Source organism: Pomacea canaliculata, linkage group LG8 (genome assembly GCF_003073045.1).
Source record: "Pomacea canaliculata isolate SZHN2017 linkage group LG8, ASM307304v1, whole genome shotgun sequence".
Taxonomy (NCBI): domain Eukaryota; kingdom Metazoa; phylum Mollusca; class Gastropoda; order Architaenioglossa; family Ampullariidae; genus Pomacea; species Pomacea canaliculata.
The window spans coordinates 5274940-5298813 of NC_037597.1; the positions used below are offsets into that span (position 1 = coordinate 5274940).

Genomic DNA, 23874 nt, shown 5'->3' on the forward strand with positions numbered 1-23874 from the left:
GTTGATAGGCTGGACTATCTTGAAAAAAATGTTCGATTGCCATACTCCCTGACTATAGGAGTATGTTTCATCTGTCAGCTAATACCACGAAAGTCATCTGTCACTACCTTTACTGCCTGTAATGAATGCGATGGAGGCTTCGTCGAGTATTTCTTCTTGTTTTGAACTAAGTAGGACTGATTCTCGGCTTTGAGACAAAACTATCTTGTGAGTATTGCAAATAGGTAGCACATGATGCGTTGCTTCAGACTATTGTTGCTGAGAAGGGACTGAAGATTACTCATTTCCACCATTAGCAGTAGTCTTTGTCCTCGGGGGCATGGGTGAGTGGCCATCAGGCAGGCCGGGGCAGGGCGATAGATCGTTAAGTAGTGCTGTAGAGCTGCTGGTGTTATGCTTCATCAGACGGAGACATGAAAGTAATTTTGAAGCGGTTTCGCTTTTTTTTTCTTTTAACTTATGACAAACAGAATGTTTTCTTTCGAAACTGGAGCAGTCTCCCTGCAGGCTCTCAAGGGAGCTTGGTCCTAAAGGCTGTGAGCATGTGCGTGCGTTGGTAGAGAAATGTTGCATGACGGGGAAAGATTTGGGTCTGTTTAAGGTCTTCGGAGGAAACGGATGTGATTTTTAAAAAATTACCCAGATTAACCTGAGAAGTTAAAAAAAAAAATGCATTGGTGCAACGGTTTTGCCTTTCTCCGTTACTGTTGTCAACACCGGTAGGTAAAATGTTATTTATAGAAAACTTGTGATTATAAGCTTCGTGTTAGTCATCAGAGCTTTGTTATTGATCAGATATGCTGTTCAGTTTACAGGAATCTTATTTTGTAAGAATCCTTTTTGCTGTGCAATATTTGCACAGAAAGTCTGTTGATTTTCTTGTTTCCCCATGATCAGAGCCTTTGGGTAAAAGGACAATAACGTGTAAATTATGAGGTTTTGTTTTTTTTTTTTTTTGTTATTGTTGTTGTTGTTTTCTTTTGGCGGGGAACTATCACAATCATGCTAGAGATCATTATCAGTCCACCCTCTGTGTGCAGCACGCTCTAAGACCAACCTTCACTTCGACAAGGAGAATGTGGAGACACGACAGCGCAGCCTGACCACACAGTATGCCAAGCTGGCCAAGCTGTCACAGGTGAGTGGTGTGTCCAGTTCCAGGTGATTCCACTGTATCCTTACACCTCTCTGCTCATCTGATGTATGTACAGTTCATCTGATGTATGGACACTTCATCTGATGTATGTACAGTTCATCTGATGTATGGACAGTTCATCTGATGTATGGACAGTTCATCTGATGTATGGAAAAATATATAGTATACAGCCGTTTCCTTTGCCATGAACCTGATAGCGGCTGTACATACATTATCTAACAACAGACGAGCACACGGGTTCACTAGGTAGAGATACAAGCATTCACACGCGCGCTCGCATGCATGCACATATACATGCAGATAGACATGCTTCGTGCGACAAAATGCGTACTTCGTATTATATGGAGGCAAGGTCCGTGTGCAAAACTTAGTATGGTGATTGCGAGTGTTTAAACTCTGTTATTGTGGAGACTTCTTCCTTGTTTCTTGACTGCTCATGGGCAGGCGTCGCTGCCTCCTAATCCATATTTGTTATCAACTGCAGCTTTTTGCCGCAAACAGACCTTGGTCAGGCGTTGGGCTGTCCGTGGTTGCAGGCTGACACGCACACACTCACCTGAACTCGAACACTGCCACCTAGACATGGTGGGAGGCAAGTGAAGGGAGGGTGGTCACCCGCATGGCAGTTATACGATAGTCTTCAAGGCGCGTGAAGGGCGTGCTCAGGTTCTGCATGAGGTGCCAGAACAATTAATTTACGGGCGGCTGCTTTGTAGCACCAGCAACCATAATCGTATAATTTTCAATCATTTCGACAGCCAGTCTCAGTCAGCACTCCCAGAGTAAGCTGTGGAACCAGACATTCATACCTTCCATTAATACATCGTTATTGGTATCGCTTCAGAGGTATACTTCTGACAGTTAAACAAATCGCTCAAAAGACACCCAGCGGTTACGGTCGGTTGAGATTTACTGAAAGCTGACAAGAAGGAAATAAATAAATAAACAAAACCGCACGCATTTGACTTCAAGCAACGATCCACTTCTTCATTAATATTTACACTGCTTCTGAGAATTAATTCTGTTGATCTTTTGTTTTGTATTGGTAATGTGCACTGTCACACATTAGCGCTGCTGAGCGCAGCTCAGTCTTTGACTACAACAGGAGTGGATGCTCGGCTTTTGGGGGATAGTTGGAGGAGTTCTCTGCTGACAGTGAACGACCAAGCAAGACTTAACATCCCCCTCCTGGTTCCTCCACCACTGCGGCAACCAGACGATTTGTGTTATTGATACCTACTGTCGACGACCGTCCACCGCGCCGCCTGATTAATGTCGCCTCGGAAGTGGGTGGTGGAAAGGAGTCTAGTTCATGCGCTCGCTTTGCAAATTGATTGCGAGTGGACGGTCGGAAAACATCTCCCATGCCTAATAGTTGGTGTGTGTGGGAGAGACGGGGCCCGTGGTGAGGGACACTGGCCGGCGCACCACGATGCACGGTCGTTAGCAGCGCGGCGCGGGTGGCCGTTAATGGATGGGTTGGCGCCCACTTGCCGCGGCTAGCAGCGGCCATCTCGGCTGGGGCCGAGCCTCTTCCCACCCACACCCCTGCTTCAGAATCGCGTGACGGGGAAATGGAGGGAAGGGGTTAGTAATGATTTTCACCGAGATATTTACTCCCTCTCATATTTACTTGTCTAATCTAACCGACTTGCACTGTCTCCCTCCTTCAGTCCCGCCCCCTACTGCACATGTGCAATCAGTGTGAGCACCCACGCACGAACGTGAAATTGCACTCAAGGGAATCAACAATTCTCACAGCTCTTCCAGTGTTTGGACCAAAATGATTGGTCGCTGCTAAAAGACAGGCTTTCTGATATAAGCGTAAACATCTGCAGCATCTAAGTAAATTACTTACTTCCATGGGAGTTGTGGCAATGTGTTTTGGAGAACAGTTTGCATTATTGATTGGAACATATAAACAAATTGCACAAATGACGGCTGTTTGGGAGACATTTTAAGCCATTGCTTGAAGGTGGAGTGGTCCATGTTTATTTGGTTGGAGTGTGATGCGGAAAAAGCAGATACTATAAACCCAGCGGTTAAAGGAATTCACACTGGTAGAGATGTGTATGTTGGAGGGAGAGAATGAGACACTTATGATGTGAATGACCATGGCTTTGTAAGATGCCCTTGAAGCCTTCTGAATGGTGTACTTCGGCAGTTTTGTGGGAGCATATGTTTTTATAGTTCCTTAAGCCCACATCCATTTGTAGAGCCTCTATGACTAAATATTATTATCAATAATCAGATGTTTTAGAACAGGAAATTAAGCACAGAAACAGAAAGCTACCTCTGTCCACTCTTCCCTCACTCTTAGTGCGTATGTATGTGTGTGTTTTTTGCATTTTGTGTGAGCCTGTACGTGCTACATTGAGAGGTGTGTATGTGTGTGTGCATGCCTGTCATACACGTTCACTTCATTGCACATCTTTATTAGAGTCACAACATGTCTTTATTACAGTTGCACCATGTCTTTATTGTTTCAAATTCATTCAGTTTAGTTTTGTCTTATGGCAGGCCCGCAAAGAAAGGCTTGGAGATGCTGCCAAACTGTTTCACTTCTACCGTGAGTGTGATGAATTTGAAGTCTGGATGCAGGAAAAGGTACTTGCAGACAAGAAAATGGTCTTTCTGTTCTGGAATAAACATTTATATTTGATTCCTCAAATGCTTTCTCACAATCTATGCAATCTGTTCTTTAATAGTCTCTGAAACTGAGGTCGTATTATAGATATTACTGCTAGGCAGGAATCAATGTTTACTGTAGCCACATGCTGTTATCTCTGTGTTTCTTTGCATATTTGTGTGTTGTCAGTCATAAAAAATATTTTGGGTCTTCTTCTAGGAAATTGTGCTCAAAAGCAAAGAAAGCCTTGCTGACAACATGGAGGCAGTCCGAAAGAAGTTTGAGGTATTTGTGTCTTTGAGTTTGTTTTAAACAAATCTGCATACATGTGTGTGTGTGTGTGAACAAAAAGGAAAAGATGGGGGATAGAATCTAATGTGCATGTCATAAACTTATCCAGTACACCTAAGGCCATCGCTGCATATTTGACATAATAAGACATGATAGAATGATAATAAAAATATATAAATGTAAACTTTGCCAACTTTTATTTCAATTTTTGTTAAACTGCCTTAAAAGTTTGTGGGTATGTTTGATATTTTTAATATTGTATTTTGGATCACCTTTTCCCCCTTCGAGTGTGCATGACACATGGGAAATGTGTAGCAGGAAAACTAGATAGTATTTTGATTATAGAAGTATTACAAATAAACTAGTTTTTTTGGGAAAAGCATTAATAAATCTACTCCCATGAAACCTCCTCGAGAGTGTTTTCATCTTCTCAAGATCATCTCACTCTTTCCACCTTTTGTGCGTGTGTGCATGTGTGTGTGTGTGCAGGCAAAGCTGGTATGTTTATATTTTCAATTTCTTACATATGGGTGGTAGTATATGCAAGTAGCCTACTTACGATTGAGGTGTATGTGATTGATTATATGCTCTAAATAATTTCTTTACTTTGTAAGTTATTTTTATTTTTATGAACAAAGCATTATCAATAAAACTGAGACGTCTTTGAATGATTGTAATATTTTTTCTTAACTCAAATAAACATTGCCTATATTTGTCTGAATAGTGAATCATGCTGAAGAAATAAACCTTTGAGACTTTACTTGTGTAAAAGGATCAGATTTGCATTATAAATTTCTTGCAGCTGTAATTGTCTTAAAGAAATTAACTTACTTTGGTTTGGTGAGCGTGTGTGTGTGTGACTGTGAGAGAGTGAGAGCATTGCTGCAGAAGCATAGTTTTCCTCCTTTGCATGATTAGTCTGCTCACTCATAGCTACAGCATTGCTCTGTAGCCATCACCTATTCTTCTCAGGCCTTGCGTCCCCTGCTCTACCCCAATCTTTTGCATTCCATTCATCATTCATTCTGACTTTAGATGCAGCTACATTGCTACTGTGTCTGCCTTGTTTGATAGAACATTTTACTATTCACGTTGCTGTGAAGAGGTATTTCTGAACCAACCTTTCAAATCCATTTATAGCTTAGTATTATATTATGCGACAGCTACATATTGCGGCAGAAATATGATTGGTTGTTCAGTGCTTTCAATATCCATTGGGTGATATAGGGTGTGTGCAGTGTGCTGCAGGTGTGCAGTTGCTTCAGTTTTCATAGCAGCTGTTTATGATTTTGTAAACTGTGATAAATCCTGAGAGAGGAAAATGAAACAACAGAAGTTTCTACCAGGTCATTATAGTATTTTATAGCATAAGAAAAAAAAAACCATGTGTGTCTGACTTGAGTAATGTTCGATGCTATAATGTTCCTAATGCAGCCAATAATGCTCTGGACATTATATTGAAGTAATAATAATATGTTGAATTTGCATAGCGCTTTCTTCCCACCAATTATAGGCAGGCTCAAAGCGCATACCAAAAATAAAAATTAACGAAAAAAAAAGTGACTACTACATGACAGTTCTGAGTATTTTATAGCATGAGATGACAAACCCATTTGTCTGATGAGTAAATTTTATGGTGTCTGGAGGCTTTTGCTGTAGTATTAGTTATATTTATAATGTTTCCAATGTAGTCAGTAATGGTCTGAGCATTACACTGGACAGACTACTGTGCATAGGAAACTGAAAGCATTACAAGAGCATTACTAAATGTTAAGGTGGCAACAGTGAAGGTTCTTTTTTTCTTAGTCAAGTTTTTTGCCCATAAAATGTTGATCTTGATGATGGTACACAGTCTTACTAGCAGACAAACGTATTGGATTGAAAATGCATAATTGCATTTTCATTTGAAATGTTTTGTAATATAGTGTAGCATAATCATCTGCATTGATACTAGTGTGTTATGGTTCAAAGCAAGAGTTCTTTCTATCGGTTGCTTAGCTGCAAATTTAATAAAGTAAATGTTTTTGGTACCTGTAGAACCTGCTGACAAGTTTGGCAGCAAATAAGAGCAGACTGGATAACATCAATGCCCTGGCAGATGATATCATGAAGAGTGGTAGCAGCGAACAAGATACTGTTCGCCGTCGTCGAAAAGAGATTAATGACAGGTGTATTGATTTTTGTTGATTGAGACAGTTAAAGGGAAAAGAATTGTGTTAACACTGGTTAAGCTTTTACCTGTCAATTATTCAAATATCTTAATTTCTTATTAAGACTCATTGCTTACTATGAATCAACATCTTTCAGCGTTGGTACATTGGTTCACTATTTTGTCAATGATCTATATTATACATTGGTTCTCTGTTTTGTCAGTATTATTTCTTTTAGTATATATTATATAGTAGATATTAATATTTAAGTATGTTTGTTTCAGATGGGACAGTTTAAACAAACTGAAATTGGAAAAAGAAATGAGTCTAAAAGGAGCTTCAAGGTAAATAATTTTCAATATTGTAGAAATTTATGTAACCATTTTTATTTCATTTTGTATTATATCTGGGCATATACTTTATTTTTTATATGATTTTACTTGCAGATGTACCAGTACTTTGTCAAGGTGTATACATTTATTTTTTATTTTGCATATTTTAGACATGAGTTCTTCATGTCTTTATGGTAAATCAAGGTGTGTAGATTTACTTTTTTGCATGTTTCAGCATTGAGTTGTTCAAATCCACCTGTGACGAACTGCAGGACTGGATCAAAGAGAAAGATGACGCATTGTCAACTGATGACCTCGGCAAAGATCTGAAGGCCATTCAGGCTCTCCAGCGCAAGCATGCAGTAAGCCACTTCTGTAGTACCACTGAAGCCTTAATTATTGTAAACAATTTTTGCCGAACTTCTTAATTGATGTGCAGTCTCCTCAAGGATTTAAGTACAGCATGTAATATTATGTGCTGCCAATTGTAAGCAGTTTCACACTATATAAATAATTAGGTGCTTTAACTGTCACTCTTGCAGAGTGCACATACATTGTGCATTTAAGTGTTTTGTATCCTTGCAATGTGTTGTAGTAAATTCTTAAGTTTAGTTTAGCCTTTTTTTTTAAAAAAAGGTGTCTTGTACATATTATCTGTATATGGCATGTGCAACTTGACCTCCACTTGTACATATATATTGCCATGATTGCTCAGCATACCAGCTTACTGTTATTCTCATGATCAAATTCTTATTTTCTTCCAATGTAGTACTCATCCTTATTATCAAGGTGTCTCATTACGAGTATGTTGTGTTTGTAGCAACTTGAGCGTGAACTTGTTCCAATGGAAGAGAAGATGAAAAGAATGGACTACCTGGCAGATTCGTAAGTATAGTTCTATCTCAAGAAAATCAGTTGTGAAAAAATTACTGAAGAAAATAATTAAACATACGTTTTTAAAAAAAGTAGTGTGAATGTTTGAAGTAATGAGCTTGGATGAATGAAAAAGTAGATTGTCATTATTCTGCTTTTATTAATTGTGCATTCCTATCAGAAATAAAACTAGAACTCCTTACATTGCAGAGTGCGCTCTTCATATCCAGATGAAAAGGGATATGTGGACCAGCGACAGAAAGAACTGCACCAGCTTTGGAAAGACCTGAAGGTACATCTGATTGTTGTGAATTAAGCCATCACTACATACATAGGTTTTTGTGTTGGATTTTAGGGAAATTATTTCTGATTACTCTTTTCTGTGCATTTTTAGAAGTTGATATAACAAATAACAATTGTGGTTTCCTTAACAGACCTGCAGACAGAAGCAGAGAAGTGTGTATTACGGAATGTTTGTGTTAATCATGCCTTTATGTGTTGGGGCATGGACTATTAACTAATCAGGAGTTTGAACTTTTCTTATATTGTAATAATTTCAGACAAAGGCCAACCGTCGTAAGAGCCAGTTGGATGGTGCAGAAGACAAACAACAGTTCAGTGATGAAGCCAAAGACCTAGTATGAAAACTTCTGTGACATAAAATAGTATTTAAATATTACCATGTTAAAAACTCTCAAGTTCATCAAAGAAATCTAAACATGAACATTTCCAGTCAGAAATTATTTTCTTACCTGTTACTGCTTTGATTGAGCATTCCTTCCTGACCCTCATTGCTGATATCTTGCTAAAGAAAGCCTAAACTCACCTCGGAAGAACCATTTGTTCTCAAGATAGTTGACTTGTTGTGCACTTTTTTATGTAAATGTTGTGACCAGAATCAAAATTACTAAATCAAGACCATGTGATAAAAAGTACAGTTAATGAATTTTAACTGCATATTAAGCTGCAGTTTGATTGCTAACAGCTGTAAACTGTTCCAGTGCAGATTGGCATCAACATCTCAGAGTGCTGTATACTTGATTGGTGTTGAGTTTTTTAACATAAATTTCAAAAGTACAATACAGAATATTAGTCATGGGGTAGTACATATGTGCATGAAGACAACTTGTGTATCTTCTGGCTTGGCATTGAGAATATGAGGTATGATTGGATTGTAATGATGTTTGCTTCAGATGCTGTGGTCTAGCTCTTTGCGTGCTCGACTTGCTACTGCTGAACTGCCCCATGATATTCAAAGTGCTGAGGCAATGAAGAAGGAGCATGATGACCTGCTTGATGACATCAAGGCCCACAGAGACAAGTGAGTTGTTTTCCTTCCTCTTTTGCAAATGTCTTCAAGCTTTTAGTTTTATATAATATTTGAACAAATTTCTTGCAACAAATGTGGTAGTACTATTTGAGAAATGGTTTATGATGGTGGCCTTTTGAAATAGATTGAGCAACAAAAGCTCGTTTTTTTCTAAGTTTTCTTGATTCATTGCTGCTGTTTACTTTTAGGCTTTTTTTTTGGTGAGGTATGCTGCAGACTAATATAAAGCGTACCCAGTTCCTTACGTAGTTATGCTGTCAGATGATGGTTTATTACATCCTGTATCTGTTTTGCTATGTGACAAGGTTTGCCAAGCTGAAAGCACTGGGACGTAGCATCTTGGAGAAGAACCCTGATGCACAAGATGTTAAAGACAAGTTACGTCGACTGGAAGAAGAAGAAAAAGCTGTGGAGAAACTCTGGCAACAGAGGAAAAAACAGTTGGATGATGCATACAACTTGGAGGTATTGTATTATCGAGCAGCTTGTTTACTGTTAAGTACTACTCCATATTGACATAAAACATTTGTAGTATTTTTAGCCTTTTCTGTTTATTTCTTTTGGAGATATGTTTTGATCCTTCTATTTGCTCCTCAGCTGACTTCCTTTTAGAATTCGTTCTGCTTTGGAAAGACTAAGATTATTATAAATATTTTGTGATTGACTGGAGAGTTTTGTTTTTGGTACACAGTTGTTCAATCGTGATGCGGATCAGCTAGATGCAATGACAAGTGGACATGAAGCATTTCTTGATTATGATGCAACAGGGGTAAGTGTGACTTCCTCAAATATCCTCAAAGAACCCCCTTTTTTTTTCTTGAACTGATTTCTGTACATTCACTTTGATCAGTTTTGTTTCCTTAACTCAGAATACTTCATTCAGACTGCATGGTTACGCATACTTTTTTAATTCTGCAGTCCTTCCTTTTAAAGCAAGGGGATTTACTCTGCACAAGAATTTTTCATTGTACATATTGACATAGTAAAGCTGTCTTATCTTTGTTGACATTATTATATAGTGGTTCAGTAAGGTGACCAGACGTTTCGGGGGCGAAAGCGGGACACACGCCGATGATGGTGTCGCCAACGTCAAAAAACGCCGAAAAAAGTGATTTTTAAAGACAACCGGGACATTTGATGGACTTGCCAGAAAGCCAGAAAGCGGGACATTGGGCTTCACGCCCGATGAGCAGGCGGGACACGAGGTCGAAAGCGGGACTGTCCCGCCTAAAGCGGGACGTCTGGTCACCTTAGGTTCAGCATCAAGGATATGTACTTAGCCTTGCAGGGGTGGGGAACTCTCGAGGGAGGGACATGTACCAATCACTTATTTCTGCCTGCTTTAATGTGTGAAAGAGGCTTCAAAACAGATTTCTGTTCTTTAACATTTTATTAATCTCAAGTTTCATGTTTTCACATAACCCCCTACTTTTGATTGAAATATAGTTTAAAATTAGGAATGATTTATTTGTGGTCTTAGTCTTTTAAAGTTCCCTTCGTCTTTGTCAAATGAACTGTTCATGCTGGGAGCAGCTTAATTCTGGCTGCATGTGTTTCATCTCATGTTGCATTCTGTGTTTGCTGCATGTGTCCATGTATGTCTGTCTGTGTCTTTTTTCTGTGAAGCACCGTGAATCAGCCCACATGACTGGGATATAGCACTGTATAAATTTACTTTATTATTATTGTATGATATAAACAAGTATTTTTAACTGATAGTGACTGAACCCACAGATTGCCACTGACAGTATCCATTGTCATTTGTTTGTTGAGTAAGACTTGCTGAGAAACTGCCACACAGAAAAATTATACAGAACATTATGTTGGCACATTGCAAAAACAAAGGAAAAAGAGGAGCTCTCTGATTTGAACTTTTGTATGTTCCCAGAGTACTGTTGATGATGTCGAAGGGCTTCTCAGGCGCCATGATGAATTCCGAAAAAAGCTTTTGGCCCAGGAAGATAAGATGAAGGCCCTCAATGACCTTGCAGACCGATTGATACGAGAGGGACACCCAGATGCAAAAAAGTAAACAAGTTTTTTTTCTGTCATTTCTTCATTCATGTGCCCTCGTTTGTCTCATTTCATTTTGTGTCATACTGAGGGCTGGGCTTTTTCAAAAAGTATAACCTGTGACCTATTTTTATAGACATTTCTATGCCTTCTAGACAGGTAATAGTGTTTGAAAAGGAGGCCACTGATTTCAGACTACAAGTTGATTAATGTTAACCACGGAATTAAGTCTTTTATTATTATTTTATCATTATTTTCATAGCATTGATAAGCGTCGCCGAGAAGTGATGGAACGGCGGCAGAAAGCTGGGGAAAAAGCTGACAGTCGCCGGGATGCTCTTGGAGATTCACTAGCCTTCCAGGAGTTTAAGAGAGATACCTCTGAGGTGAGTTAGTAAGAATGTCACAGCTTCTATGAATACATTTATTGCATCCTAGTTGAGGCATTATCGAGGCTTAGCACTGGGAACCAGAAATTACAACTCTGTTTTATTGAGTTTATGATAATTTTTGTTTAAATCTTTAGTAATGTCAATTTATAGCATGTCATTATGCTATATAAGAATTAGGTTTAAAAAACTTTAAAAGTTTAAAAAAAACTGGAGAAAAGCACTATGTAAATCAACTTGACAAGAGAGAATTTTATGAAATAAAAAAGTAGAATAAAGGTGGTATTTTTTGTGAAACATTAATAAAAGTTTGTCAACATCATTGTGGATTGTGAAATTAGTTTCAATCACTGCTTTATCCTTTCTTTATCCTTTTTACTTTCATGATATGCATTGTTGACAGCTGTCACAGTGGATGAAAGAAAAGTATAAGACAGCCACAGATGAGTCATACAGGGACCTGTCCAATATTGTTGGAAAGCTTCAGAAACATCAAGCTTTTGAGGCTGAATTAAAAGCTAACAATGACAGACTCAAGGACCTTAACCAGGTAAAATCTAGAATTCTACCTTTATCTGAAGATACCTTGAAGTTGAACTACTCATCCATAAACATGCCATCAGTTTCATTCAAAATAGTAGTTAAATATTTAGCTTTAAAATGCTGTTTATCATCACATCCTGTACATATCTTTTTTTGGAACAGAAGGAATTCCACTATTTGAAAATTTAAGCACATTACTACTGTGGTTCCAGACTGGACAAACTCTGATCAAGGACCAACATCCAAAGTCAGATGAGGTTGGTCAGATCTTGAACAAGTTAAACAAGCAGTGGGCAGAGCTGGCAGCCAAGGCTGAGGATAAAGGCATCAAGCTTCGACAGGCCGCCCAGCAACAGATGCTGAATCGAGCGCTTGACCATGCTCAGGTTAATAGTTCTGCATTAAATCAGTCTGGAAGTCTTAAGATAGCTGTTTTGAAGAAATATTTTTTATCTCAGTCTCAGTCTTTCCTTTAATAATGTCTTAATAATTAATAATGTCTTAATAATTTCCTTTAATCTTGTCTTATTCCATGAATTAGACAGACATTTCTTGTGATAAATATTTCCTCAGTGTTTCATTTCTTTCTCTCTTTAATGATAGCATTTTTATTTTTTTATTTATCTTTCATAGGACAAGCTTGATGAGATGGAGAAGTCGGTTGCAAACCCAGATGTTGGCTCAGATTTAAGAGGTGTGAAGGAACTGCTTAAGAAGCATCAGGTAAGTAATGTCTCATTATTGCACTAATGTCTTATAAACTGTACCATCATTTATCACCTGCTGTTATAAACTGTAGTGTCTAATGCTGTTTTGTCATATTGTCCAGTTGTTTGATATTTGTTGTGGATGTTTACCATTTTTAGTTCTTCTGTTTCACCAATTGTGTCCAGAATCTTGAGATGGACTTGAGTAATCTGGCAGACACCATCCAAGCATCATCTCCCAAGGAAAAGAAATGGCAGATGCTGGTCATTTCAACAAAGCAGGCATCCTCTCTGCTGTGCAAAACTTCAACAAGAGGTATTGGAGGGTCTTTCTCACTTTATCACAGGCACACTGTGACTAAAGCAACCTTCAAGCTGTCCTGTCTTCAAGACTTAAGAATAAATAAAGAGAACCATGGTTTCCTTCTTTTCTTCTTCTGAGTCTGTTAGTCATTGTGAAACTTTAAGCTTTTAAATAACAGTAAACAGTGGACTTTTGACAAGCAGAGAAACTTCAGCACTGTATTTTCTTCTCCTTTGCTGTTCCAGATTTGAGCAGTTAAAGCCAGCTGTGGCAGATCGCAAACAGAAGCTGCAGGAATCTCTCCAATGGCATCAGTTTGCCTTTGATGCAGACTCAGAACTGCAGTGGATCAAAGACTATCTGCCTGCTGCAGCCTCCACAGATTATGGCAAGAACCTTGTTGATGCCCAGAAAATGCACAAGAAACATCAGGTGGATAGCAGTTGTGTCTGCAGTTTTATTTGCCTACCTATTTTCTTCTCTTGGCTATGCCTATCCCATTTTCATCCATTGGTTGTAGTTTATTGCTTTTGCATAGTTTTTGTAAACTCTTTCAGAATCATTCTGCTACACAAAGATATGCTTAAGACACTTGTGCATATTGAGGGACATTAGGATCATTTTAGGTCAATAAACATATATGCACACATGTAGGTATGAATTCACATGCATACATGGTCCTTGTACATTCATGAACATTACCTTACCCCTCGGTACAGCTTTGTCACACATATGCAGTTACACATGCATGCATACATGCACATTCCCCTACGCTGTGCATACATTTCCCCAGGATGGACCCTGAACATCTTGCCATGTAATTTAAATAAGAGCACAGATGTTTGTCTCATGATTTCTGTTTTATAAAAAGTCGTGTACATACAAAAGCCATCATCATCAGTAATCTGAATTATTCTGTTTTCAAGGACTTGGATCGTGAAATCCAGGGTCACCAGCCTAACATTGAGCGAGTTCTGGTCACAGGGGAACGTTTGCTGAATGATAAGCACTCCAATTCAAAAGCCATCAAGGACAAATGCCAAGAACTGCAGCTGTCATGGGATGACTTGCTCAAGAAGTCAAAGAACAGGAAAAAGAACATGGATATCTCACTTCAGACCCAAAAGGTGAGCACTGCTTGAAGGTGGAACGTGGGTGTTTTTTTAAATGGTTTTGCTTGGGTGAGGAAAGGTAGGAGTACTCGCTGGGTAGTAATTGGAGACAGCTGACCGCTAGTTGTCAGCACCATGTGTGCTCCTATCTTCCTTTCACAGGCAAAACCATTCTTTTCCTATGGTCCGAAGAAGTTCTGCCTTTAATCTGCTCTAAGGTCAGGTATTTTTATAAAGCAGGATAATGCAGAGCATGTTTACACCAGGTGAACACAAATGAAGAATCTAAATCTCTGTTTTCAGTACCTCTCAGAAGTAGCTGAAGTAGAAGCCTGGATTAACGACAAGATGGCACTGGTCACCAGCAATGACTTTGGCAAAGATGAGAATGCCGCCGACCGACTTTTGGCGAAAAACCAGGCAAGTTACAAGATCTTTAGATAGTAATTATTTTAATTTAAAGGGATGTTTCTGACATAAGACAATAATAGCATGGTGTAATTAATTCATGTAACACAAATTTGGCATCATCTATTGAAGACATACATTTTCATCACTGCATTATTATCTCGCACCAGTGTTATATTCATTCAATAATGTGGAAATATTTGTGTGTGTTCGTAAATTCAGGTTCTTGAAACAGACATCCAGACCTATCAAGGCATCACCAACAGCTTAGCAAAGGAATCATCACGTCTTTTCAAACTAGGTTACTCAGATCCACAGATACTAAAGAAAGCCCAGGTAATCCATCAATTTTGAAAGAACATTGTCTTTGAAGTTGTCCCACAGATTTTATGCCTTTATATGACAGTTTTTTTTCCCCATTCTTGAGCTACTGTATCTTTTAATGTAACCTTGATTACATAGTTCAGTTTAACTCTGACATAAACAGTAACCTTTTTATATTCTTGAAAGTAGCTTACCAAATACTGATAATCTTGTTAAAATATTTGGTATTACATCTGTCTTGTCTTTGTTATATGATCTCTAATCTTTCAGCAAAATTTTCTGCCTTAAGAACTTGTCAGATCTGGACTTTATTTCAGGACAACCTTCAGGATAATTTGAGCAAACTAAAACGTCTAGCAGCAGATCGAAGTCGTAAGCTGGAACGCTCCAAGCGCCTTCATGCCTACATGCGAGAGAGTGAGGATTTTGAAATGTGGATCGAAGAGCAGATGCAGACAGCCAGTTCTGAGGAGTATGGACAAGATTTTGAACATCTCCAGGTTGGTGTTGAAAATCATGACAAAAACATATTATTAAAATGAAGATTTAGACTTAGATGCTGGTGGCTGTGGAAAAACTTGCTAAATTTGATCTTCCTTTTCTCCCAGAGGTCCCTGTGTCCCTACTTCTGTATCATAGATATTTTTTGACGGTATAATATTGTAGCCTTTTTGTCTACTTTAAATAAAGGGATAGATGTCTGAAGAGTTAAAACAAAAAAGCCCCTAAAAAGTGGCATTCATTGCTTGTGAACACAAATCAGCTTTCTCTTCTCCAACGTAGATTCTCCGCAACAAATTTGATGAGTTTAAACGCACAGTGGAGACAGGAGCTGAGCGGTTCAATCTCTGTGAGCGGATGGCCAAGTACTTGTTGGATGACAGAGGTGATCACACCTTGCAAGTGCAACAGCGCCAGGAGGAGCTTAAGTAAGTATTATTCCTTCAAAGTCATATTTTTCCACTAGAATACTTATCAACTGGAAACTAGGGGAGACGAATCACATGCTTGTTATTTCAGTTATGCATAGCGCAAAAAGAAGTTGAGAAAATTCCTAATCACCCCTAGGGGAGCATAGGGCTGCAAGACTCAAAAAGAATGCATCCTGATTATTTATATATATATATGTCATTTTCATAAATTACAACTCCACATCAAGTATTAATTTGGTAACTTAGTCTCTGCCCATCTATATTGGTCAGATCTAAGCACAAGACAGGGGTGTTGCATGTAAATGTAATAGTATTACAGTTCTCTTGATAGATATGATAGGTAAGAAATTATGCTTTTTTAAACATTTTGCAGGGATTCTTGGAATGCCTTGCTTGAGCAGATAGAGAATCGTGACCAGAAGCTGCTGGGTGCAGAGGAGATACACAGATACAATCGGGATGTTGAAGATGCTCTGTCTAGGATCCAGGTAATTTAAACTTGGAATGTCTCATGATACAGATTACTTTAAGTTCAACCTTTATTACTATAAAACAGTCTATTGACCTGACTGATTTTACACACAAAAATTTAGACACATTACTCCAAACTTAATTTTGAGTCACACCATGCAATGGGCAGGTAAGTTTGAGTCAACAGTATCCTTTAGCCAGGTGAAGGTGATGATTGACAGAGAGAGGGTTAGGAATGGTAGGGGGAAATTGTTTTACATGGAGCTAACAATGGAAGAGAAGAGGGGGAGAAGAGAGAGTAGGTGTGTGTATGTGTGTTTTGAGTCCTTATAATGAAAGAAGATATATGTTTTTGGTTTTGTGGAGGGCTGGTCTAATATAGCAGCAGCAAAGTTGTCACCAACAGTTCAGATTGCCTCTAGCACACACAGAGGCTCGATTATGTTACAGTGGTAATGTCTTACTTTGGAGACATGATTTTGAAATGTGTAGAGTAACATTGCTTACACAAGGAAATAACATTACAACTGTTTAGATAATAATCAGTAAAAAATATAAAAATTACACACAAGTAGCTTAACTTCTTCACCTGAAATGACGTGACTGCACCAGTGGTTTTTTTTCTTTTGCACATTTTATTAGGAAAAGTCCTCTAGCATTCCTGATGATCTAGGGCGGGACTACAAGACCACTTCTTCCTACTTAAAAAGGCATGAAGCTTTTGAACATGAGCTCATGGCCTTGGAAGCACAGGTACTATTTGTTCAAAATAAATCTGTATAACGTTTTTGGTGTTGCTAAGAAATTACTATAAAAGTGTTTAAATGCACTCAGTGCTGTTAGATGTATTTTGCTGCCCAGTTGTCTACATAATTTGAACACCCTGGAACCAGACAGCAAAGGCCAAAGGTCATTTCAATTGTAGTCAGTAGACCTTTCCAGTGTATTCAATGTTTTGATGGCAGAAACATAAACTTGCAACCCTTTCTTTTCTATCAGTTTACTGCCAAAATGTCATCAGGCCTTTCCCATAATTTGTAGTTTGTGATGCTGAATTTGTAATACCACGTTTATTCACATTCCCTTGTTAAATGCTTGTGAAATTTAATCTGACAGTACAATTAAAAAAAAAAGAACTTTGTTTCATGCACATAAACTTATGCTTCACCATGTGACTAAAGAAATATCCATTAGTAAATATCCATGTAACTTAATTAGTGAATGTTTTGGGCAGATCCATATTCTAAAGGATGATGCTCAGAGGCTTCAGGCTGCTTACCCAGGGGAGAATGCTGATCAGCTTGCTCAGCTGCAGGGTGTTGTTCTGGAGGAGTGGGCACGACTGCTTGAAAAATCTGAATCCAGGAAGACTCTCCTTCTTGATGCTGCAGACCTGCACAAGTTTAATGCTGATGTAAATTAAACAGGGTTGTGATCTTAACGCATGAAAGAGAGTGTGTGTGTTTGTGTGTGTGAAATAGAGATTGATGATTTTGTTACAGTGTGAGCTCAATTCAGAAAAAGAAAGGAATTTAGAATTAGTGTTTTGTGTTTATGCTTTCCTTTCTTATAAGGGGTGGCACCTGTATTTGAAGGCCTTGTTAGACAAGTTTTTCAAAACTATTTTTTTTGCCCTAGAGAACAATTGTATTTTCATAGAATAGAAGGCTAAAAGATCTCCTGTTACTTTCTTGACAAGCAAAAAAGGCTTTCCTGTACATGTATATTATATTATCATTCTGGACTTTTCAAGGCCTGGGACCTCCTCAGCTGGGCAAAAGAAGTGGAGCGGGAAATGTTGTCTGAAAAAACTGTTCGAGATGTGAATGGAGCGGACCTCCTTAGAACACGCCATGAAGAAATTAGGGCAGAAATTGAGGCCAGGCAGGAAACATTTGACATTGTCATTGAAACTGGCCATGTTTTGGTGGAGAACAAACATTATGCGAAGAATGAGGTATGTGATATGTTCTTTAGTTTTAGATTTCTTTCAGAAAATTTCTTCTAAATGTTGACTGTAATATTTTCCTTAAAATGATTACAGTTTTCTGTGTGTATGTGTGGGAATAAGAGAGAGATCGTGCACATGACTGTGTTTGTGTGAGAGGGAGAGAGTGTACGAGAAAGAGAAGTGGTGCTGCAAAGTCTGCACATATTTTTTAAGGATGTAACTGCAGATCTGAAGATCACTTTGTCTGTTTGAAAACTTTGCAGTGGGTTATGCTGATCATCCAAGAAATGCTAATGAATTAATACTTGGTGTCATGAACATCGATACTTTGTCATTAATATCGCAGATTGAAGACAAAGTAAAGGATGTGAAGGATGCACGAAGTCGTCTGCAGACAGCTTGGCTGGTCCGCAAGAGGTTCTATGACCAGATCTTTGACTTGCAGATTTTCTTGCGAGATGCAGAACAACTTAACACAATCAGTGCTTCCCAAGAGGTGACTTACATTTCAACCCTTTGACAGATCTGTACATTTCAGTTTAGTCTTTGTTATTCTTGACTTCTGTTTGCTGTAATGCATGGTTTACCTTTTTTAAGGGAAAAACTTACAGATACAATTTTCTTTAACTTCAGTGATACCATAGCATGTTTTCAACCTGTGTTCTTAAGGCTTACTTGAACAGTTCCGACCTGGGCAACTCTGTCAGCCAAGTGGAAACTTTGATCCGCAAACACGAAGCATTTGAGAAAGTCCTTGATGCTCAGGAAGAAAAGGTTTGTTATATTACATGTTGTATTACACAATACATATATTGTGACATTTATATAAAGAAATGTCCTTTAGTGCAGGAAGTGAGAAAAAAGTTGAACAGTATGTATAGATAGATGTCAGCAAAAGTATTTAATCTGGAAATTATTTGAGGAAGACATAACAGATGATTTAAAAAAGAATGTTTATCAACTTTCTACATTTGACAAAAATTAAAAGTTTTTCAATCTCCATATATGTTTTATGTATGTGTTCAGCTGGCATCACTTAGAGAGCATGGACATCAACTGATTGGAGATAAGCACTTTGAGGCACAGAATGTTCAGCACACCTTGACTGCTGTGACAGACAGGTAAGGACAGGTGCTCTGTGCTGCAGTGGAAGAAACTCTGAATATCTTCTAGTAAAGCCTCTGATCATGAGAAATTCTACTTACATGCCTGATTCTCAATTTAATCTCAAGGTCTTCTGTTTTTAACTATTGATTTGTTCTATTGGCTTTTAGGAGGAAAAAAGTGAAAGAGCTGAGTACAGTCAGAAAGAACAACTTGGCAAATTCACTCCTCTATGCTACCTTCAACAGGGATGTAGCTGAGGTAGGAGATGTTGACTTTTGGGTAGTGCCTTATACATTTAAAGATTAGATACATGTCTTAAATGGATTTTATGAGAAGATTTTGATAATGCAGGAGCATGAATAGGGATGTATATTGTGCTTGTACTCATTTCTAAGAAAGTTCTGGGACAAACACATCTAAAGATGAAAAGCAATTTTCTTAAGTGTCTAGTACAGTATGTGTATCTACAAGCAGTTTTCTAACAATAAGGTGCCCCCCTTGATCTCGACTAAGCAAACTATGTCTTGAATGATGGATAGATTGTTTTTGTAATAAAGTTGTTGGATATTCTGTTCAGTCATAAATGTAGTAGAGTTTCAGTAGAAAGTTTATAAATATTCAGTACTCTTATGGTAAAGTTAGTTTGGTAGACAATAGTTGAGTATGTTCCTCCACCATTGGATGTCATTAGGCAGAAGGCTGGATCAACGACAAGCTGAAAGTAGCCAATGAAGATGACTTCAAGAATGTGACAGATCTCCATGACAAGATGAAGAAGCTTCAGAAACACCAGGCCTTCCAGGCTGAGATTGTGGCCAACACAAATCGTATCAACAGGCTAAAAGAGGTGACTTGGCAGAACTTTTCTTCTGATTGTGTTTGATGCTTTGTGTATGATCTTCATGTAGGCTACTAGGCAGGCTTGCTTAGATATTTTCATTTCTGTCATTACCTTGAGACCAGAGGTGAGATGGGAACAAAATTTGCCATATTCACAAGAAGTCAGCATAGTTAGAGATAGAGAATATTCAGCAGTATGGTAGTTTTTACAAGGATTATAAGGCTGCAACAAAAGGTTTGAATTGCATTTCTTTAAGGTAGATTTGAAACCTTCATTTGTTTCCCAGTTAGGTGAGTTGCTGATACAGAAGCATCACCCTGCTAAGAATGAAATCCATCAGCGGTCGACACGACTTATGGCCAAGTGGGAAGAACTACTCAAGGCATCAAATGACCGTGGCAAAGGATTGGAAGAGGCTCGTGACATCCTGGAGTTCAATGAACAAGTGGAGAAAGTAGAGATGTGGATCAGAGAAAAGGTTGGTGACAAGAGAGTGAATGTGTGTGTTCAAGAGAAAGAGTAATGTGGGGAGAACTCTTTGTACATTAGTGTATTTTTATTACATAATCATGTAGATTGTAAATATATAGAGCCTCCATAAACCACATACTAATGAGCAATTTACGTCACTCGAAACCACTCTGATATAGGAGTATGCATGAAGTGGTTGATACAAAACTAGATAGAACTAGTAGTACACAACGGAAGAGAACTGATGAACAATGATTGAGGAAGTACAGAAGAACAGGGATAACAGTAATGATGAATGATTCGCTATAAAGTAATTAAGGGATATCGGGCAAGAAAGACAAATCAAGAGATATAAAAGGAGAGGAAGGCAGGCAAGAAAGAAAACAGGTTGTTAGTGGACTGTGTTTAGGAGGTACATTTTTAATACACATTTAGATGACTCAATGTTGGGTAAGTGGAGGATATAAAAGGGAAGAGAGTTTGTCTGCTTAGCACCATAGCTAAAAAGCTGGTGACATTTTTATCTCATCTGTCCTCCATCACAGGAGTTGCTTGTCAGTCAGAATGACCTTGGCCGGGACTATGAACACTGCATAGAACTTCAAAAGAAAGTCAACAATCAGGAATCAGCAGTAAGTTCCTAAATGAAGCAACATTTGGCAGAATTATAGGACAGATGAAGCTGTGTGTGAGAGAGAGAGGGTGTGTGTTTGGAAGCATGTTTTTACTACCTTATATTGATATTAGTGCATTACAAAAAAACCCAGAAAACATAATAACTTTAATTTGATATTTCAGATACAACACAACAAAAGGATAGAAAAATAACGCATAAAAGTATTAATTCACTTGAAATGTGCCACAATGGTGCACTTTTTGTTGATTAATTGCTTATGTATGTCCTTGGTAATTTTGTTTTCCAAGCACAAAGAGTAGGAAGGAAAAAGGTAATACTTTCATGTTAAAAGCATGGCACCAGTGTTATCAGAGTTGGTAGCAGACACTGCCTATGTGTGATGCTTACTCATCAGTAAGATGAGGACAGTTTTAACATTATTCTTTGGAAAAAAATGGAGGATACATATTTTCTTCCTGTTTAAATTATTTAAATATTTGTGTTTATTCTCTGAGTCACACATGTACTTATGCATGACAGCATGATCACTGCAGGTAACCATAGGTGCATAGCGAAGATAAAAATTGTACACTTAATATAAAATCTTTACATGTTTCGTTGAAAAACCTTTTATGCTTATGCAGTTTTCTATGTAAACATAGTGGAACTTCACATGACATCTTTTAGTATAGATTTATATATCTGCTGTTGAGTTTTTGTCATCACCTTTATTTTTGTGCCAGTAACAGTAAAAGTTTGAAATTAACATTGCTGAAAAAAGAATCGCTGTTTCTGAGGGAAGGGAAATTCCCTTTACCAGATGATGTAACTATGTTTCAAACATGTTTATGTGACAGGCTTACAGAAATTTTTAAAGCTGCCTATATGTATGACATGCATATGTTGTGTGACAGGGCATTACTGTTGATGAAAAGCGAATTAAGGACATCAATACATTGGCAGACAAGCTTATTGCTCAGGGCCGAACTGATATTGTCCAGGTCAAGGAGAAACGAACAAAAATAAATGAGAAGTAAGTCAGTAGCTGGTACATTTTTACACCAGAGTGCCAGATGCTAAGGAAAATAAAAGGAAAACTAGAATCAGTTAAAATGAAGAAGAATTTTTTTTTTAATTTCAGTAGAGATTCCATAAATAGAATTGTGCAAACCCTGTGTTCATAGACAGATGCAGTGTGATGTTCCTGCTGACATTAACATCTGGCCAACGAGGCCACTGTCAAAGAGTTACCTTTTTTACTTATTGGTGTTTGTCATTAAACCAAAACGTTCAGGCTTCTTGGTTTTTTAAAATTTACAGACGTGTTCTCTCTGTAAGTTGTTTAAGTATATATTTATATATGTTTAAGGTTTATTTTAAAAAAAAACCACAAAAAGCAAAACTGTGCGAAGACTGAGCATGACTTAGCATATGTTAAAGTATTGTACAATGCTTCTTTCAGGTGGAAGAATCTGCAAGGAGCCCTGAATGACTACAAGAATCGACTTGCAGCTGCATTAGAAATCCATGCCTTCAACCGGGATATTGATGATATAAATGAGAGAATCCATGAGAAAGCCAAAATGTTGTCTATTGATGACCTGGGCAAAGACTTGGCAGCTGTGGAAGCCTTGCAACGGAAACAGGAAGCCATTGAACGAGATATGACTGCGCTTCAAAACCAGCTTGAGGTGGGGACATTTATAAGATGGCTGATCTTTTATAAGATATCCTTAATACAGTATTTTTTGTGTCTTTTACAATTTTTATTTATTTGGTGCCGAGTCGGTAGGTAGTGGATATGAAGATTGAAAGCAGTAAAGTATTTCATGTGATGAGGAAATTTTCAAATAAAATCAATTTTGGTAATATTGTATATTTGTGTGTGCATATTTTTGATATATAGCACAATATGAATTTCTTTGTTTTGAACTTAGAATGTGCATATTTGCTTGATCTAGAATGCCTGGCTGTTGATTCAAGAATCCTGTCAAGAATATTAACCTAACATTAAGAGCCTTTTTCTAGATTCTGATTTTTTTTTAATTAAAGTTTTAAAAATACTGTCTGAACCTATTATTGTTTAGATGCTTAGTAATATGATGAATAGTTCTTATTTTTAATCACTTTTGTGATAGAAATTGGAGACTCAGGCAACAAAGCTGAGCAGCAAGTACCGGGACCATGCAAGATATATTGAACTGAAGAAACAGGAGGCTGAGGACAATTGGGAGAAACTGGAGACCTGTCTGATCAAAGGTCAGACATTATGCAGCTTCTGAGACACTTTCATTCTCCTCTTTCTTTTTTTTTGAAAAAAAAAAGCTTTTTAGGTGGTAATAGAGTGTGATGAAGAATTTTTTTAAAAATGAAGACAGAAGAATATTTTACATAAAATGTTTTCTTGTCTGAATACGGAAGTGTTTCTAAGTGTTTTTTGTGAAGTGTTCTCGAATCTGAATACTGAAGTGTTGTAATGTCTCCTAACAGGAAGGCCAGATTGAGAGATTCCTATCAGTTACAGAAATTTCTTTCTGATGCACGAGAACTGGTAAGATAAATCTCTTTATGCTGCTGTCATACATGTTTCTCTACGTCTAATGTTCTGGCTTCTATAGCTACTTCTATTTTATTGCAAGATGTCAGATTGTACAGAGACGTTGGTCATTCATGGAAAAGCTGTTTTTTTGTGTTCATAAGTGTTATCTATCCTAACATTGAAGAGACTATTTTTTTTTTTTGCATTGTGGTCAAAAATATTAATGCAAGTTGTGTTATGTATTCTGTTGAAGGAAATCATTCTGATTCTGAAACTCAATGGCTTTTACAATTAATTTGCTTTATTGTCTCTTGTGAAAGAGTGTCAGCTTCGTCACCGTGCACTACACAAATCTCATTCTTATTATTGTCACTTTCCTTCACTC

The 23874-nt window shown here is 37.8% G+C and overlaps 1 protein-coding gene across 1 annotated transcript in view; it reads left to right on the forward strand.

Annotated features, from left to right (window-relative positions):
* The window catches only part of LOC112569819 (spectrin alpha chain, non-erythrocytic 1-like), a 93550-nt gene that overhangs the window by 44695 nt on the left and 24981 nt on the right, over nucleotides 1–23874 (forward strand). The window contains 40 exon segments of the mRNA XM_025247810.1: nucleotides 1041–1138; nucleotides 3677–3763; nucleotides 4005–4070; nucleotides 6114–6244; nucleotides 6511–6570; nucleotides 6794–6920; nucleotides 7379–7443; nucleotides 7642–7723; nucleotides 7992–8069; nucleotides 8625–8752; nucleotides 9067–9226; nucleotides 9453–9530; nucleotides 10650–10789; nucleotides 11037–11160; nucleotides 11567–11713; nucleotides 11919–12092; nucleotides 12340–12429; nucleotides 12600–12636; nucleotides 12639–12729; nucleotides 12963–13149; nucleotides 13644–13844; nucleotides 14133–14249; nucleotides 14460–14573; nucleotides 14879–15061; nucleotides 15345–15490; nucleotides 15867–15981; nucleotides 16607–16717; nucleotides 17199–17378; nucleotides 17718–17921; nucleotides 18262–18411; nucleotides 18585–18689; nucleotides 18942–19036; nucleotides 19190–19280; nucleotides 19714–19869; nucleotides 20150–20341; nucleotides 20880–20966; nucleotides 21865–21983; nucleotides 22413–22641; nucleotides 23089–23197; nucleotides 23428–23501. Of these exon segments, the coding sequence (XP_025103595.1) occupies nucleotides 1041–1138; nucleotides 3677–3763; nucleotides 4005–4070; nucleotides 6114–6244; nucleotides 6511–6570; nucleotides 6794–6920; nucleotides 7379–7443; nucleotides 7642–7723; nucleotides 7992–8069; nucleotides 8625–8752; nucleotides 9067–9226; nucleotides 9453–9530; nucleotides 10650–10789; nucleotides 11037–11160; nucleotides 11567–11713; nucleotides 11919–12092; nucleotides 12340–12429; nucleotides 12600–12636; nucleotides 12639–12729; nucleotides 12963–13149; nucleotides 13644–13844; nucleotides 14133–14249; nucleotides 14460–14573; nucleotides 14879–15061; nucleotides 15345–15490; nucleotides 15867–15981; nucleotides 16607–16717; nucleotides 17199–17378; nucleotides 17718–17921; nucleotides 18262–18411; nucleotides 18585–18689; nucleotides 18942–19036; nucleotides 19190–19280; nucleotides 19714–19869; nucleotides 20150–20341; nucleotides 20880–20966; nucleotides 21865–21983; nucleotides 22413–22641; nucleotides 23089–23197; nucleotides 23428–23501 (4928 nt within the window).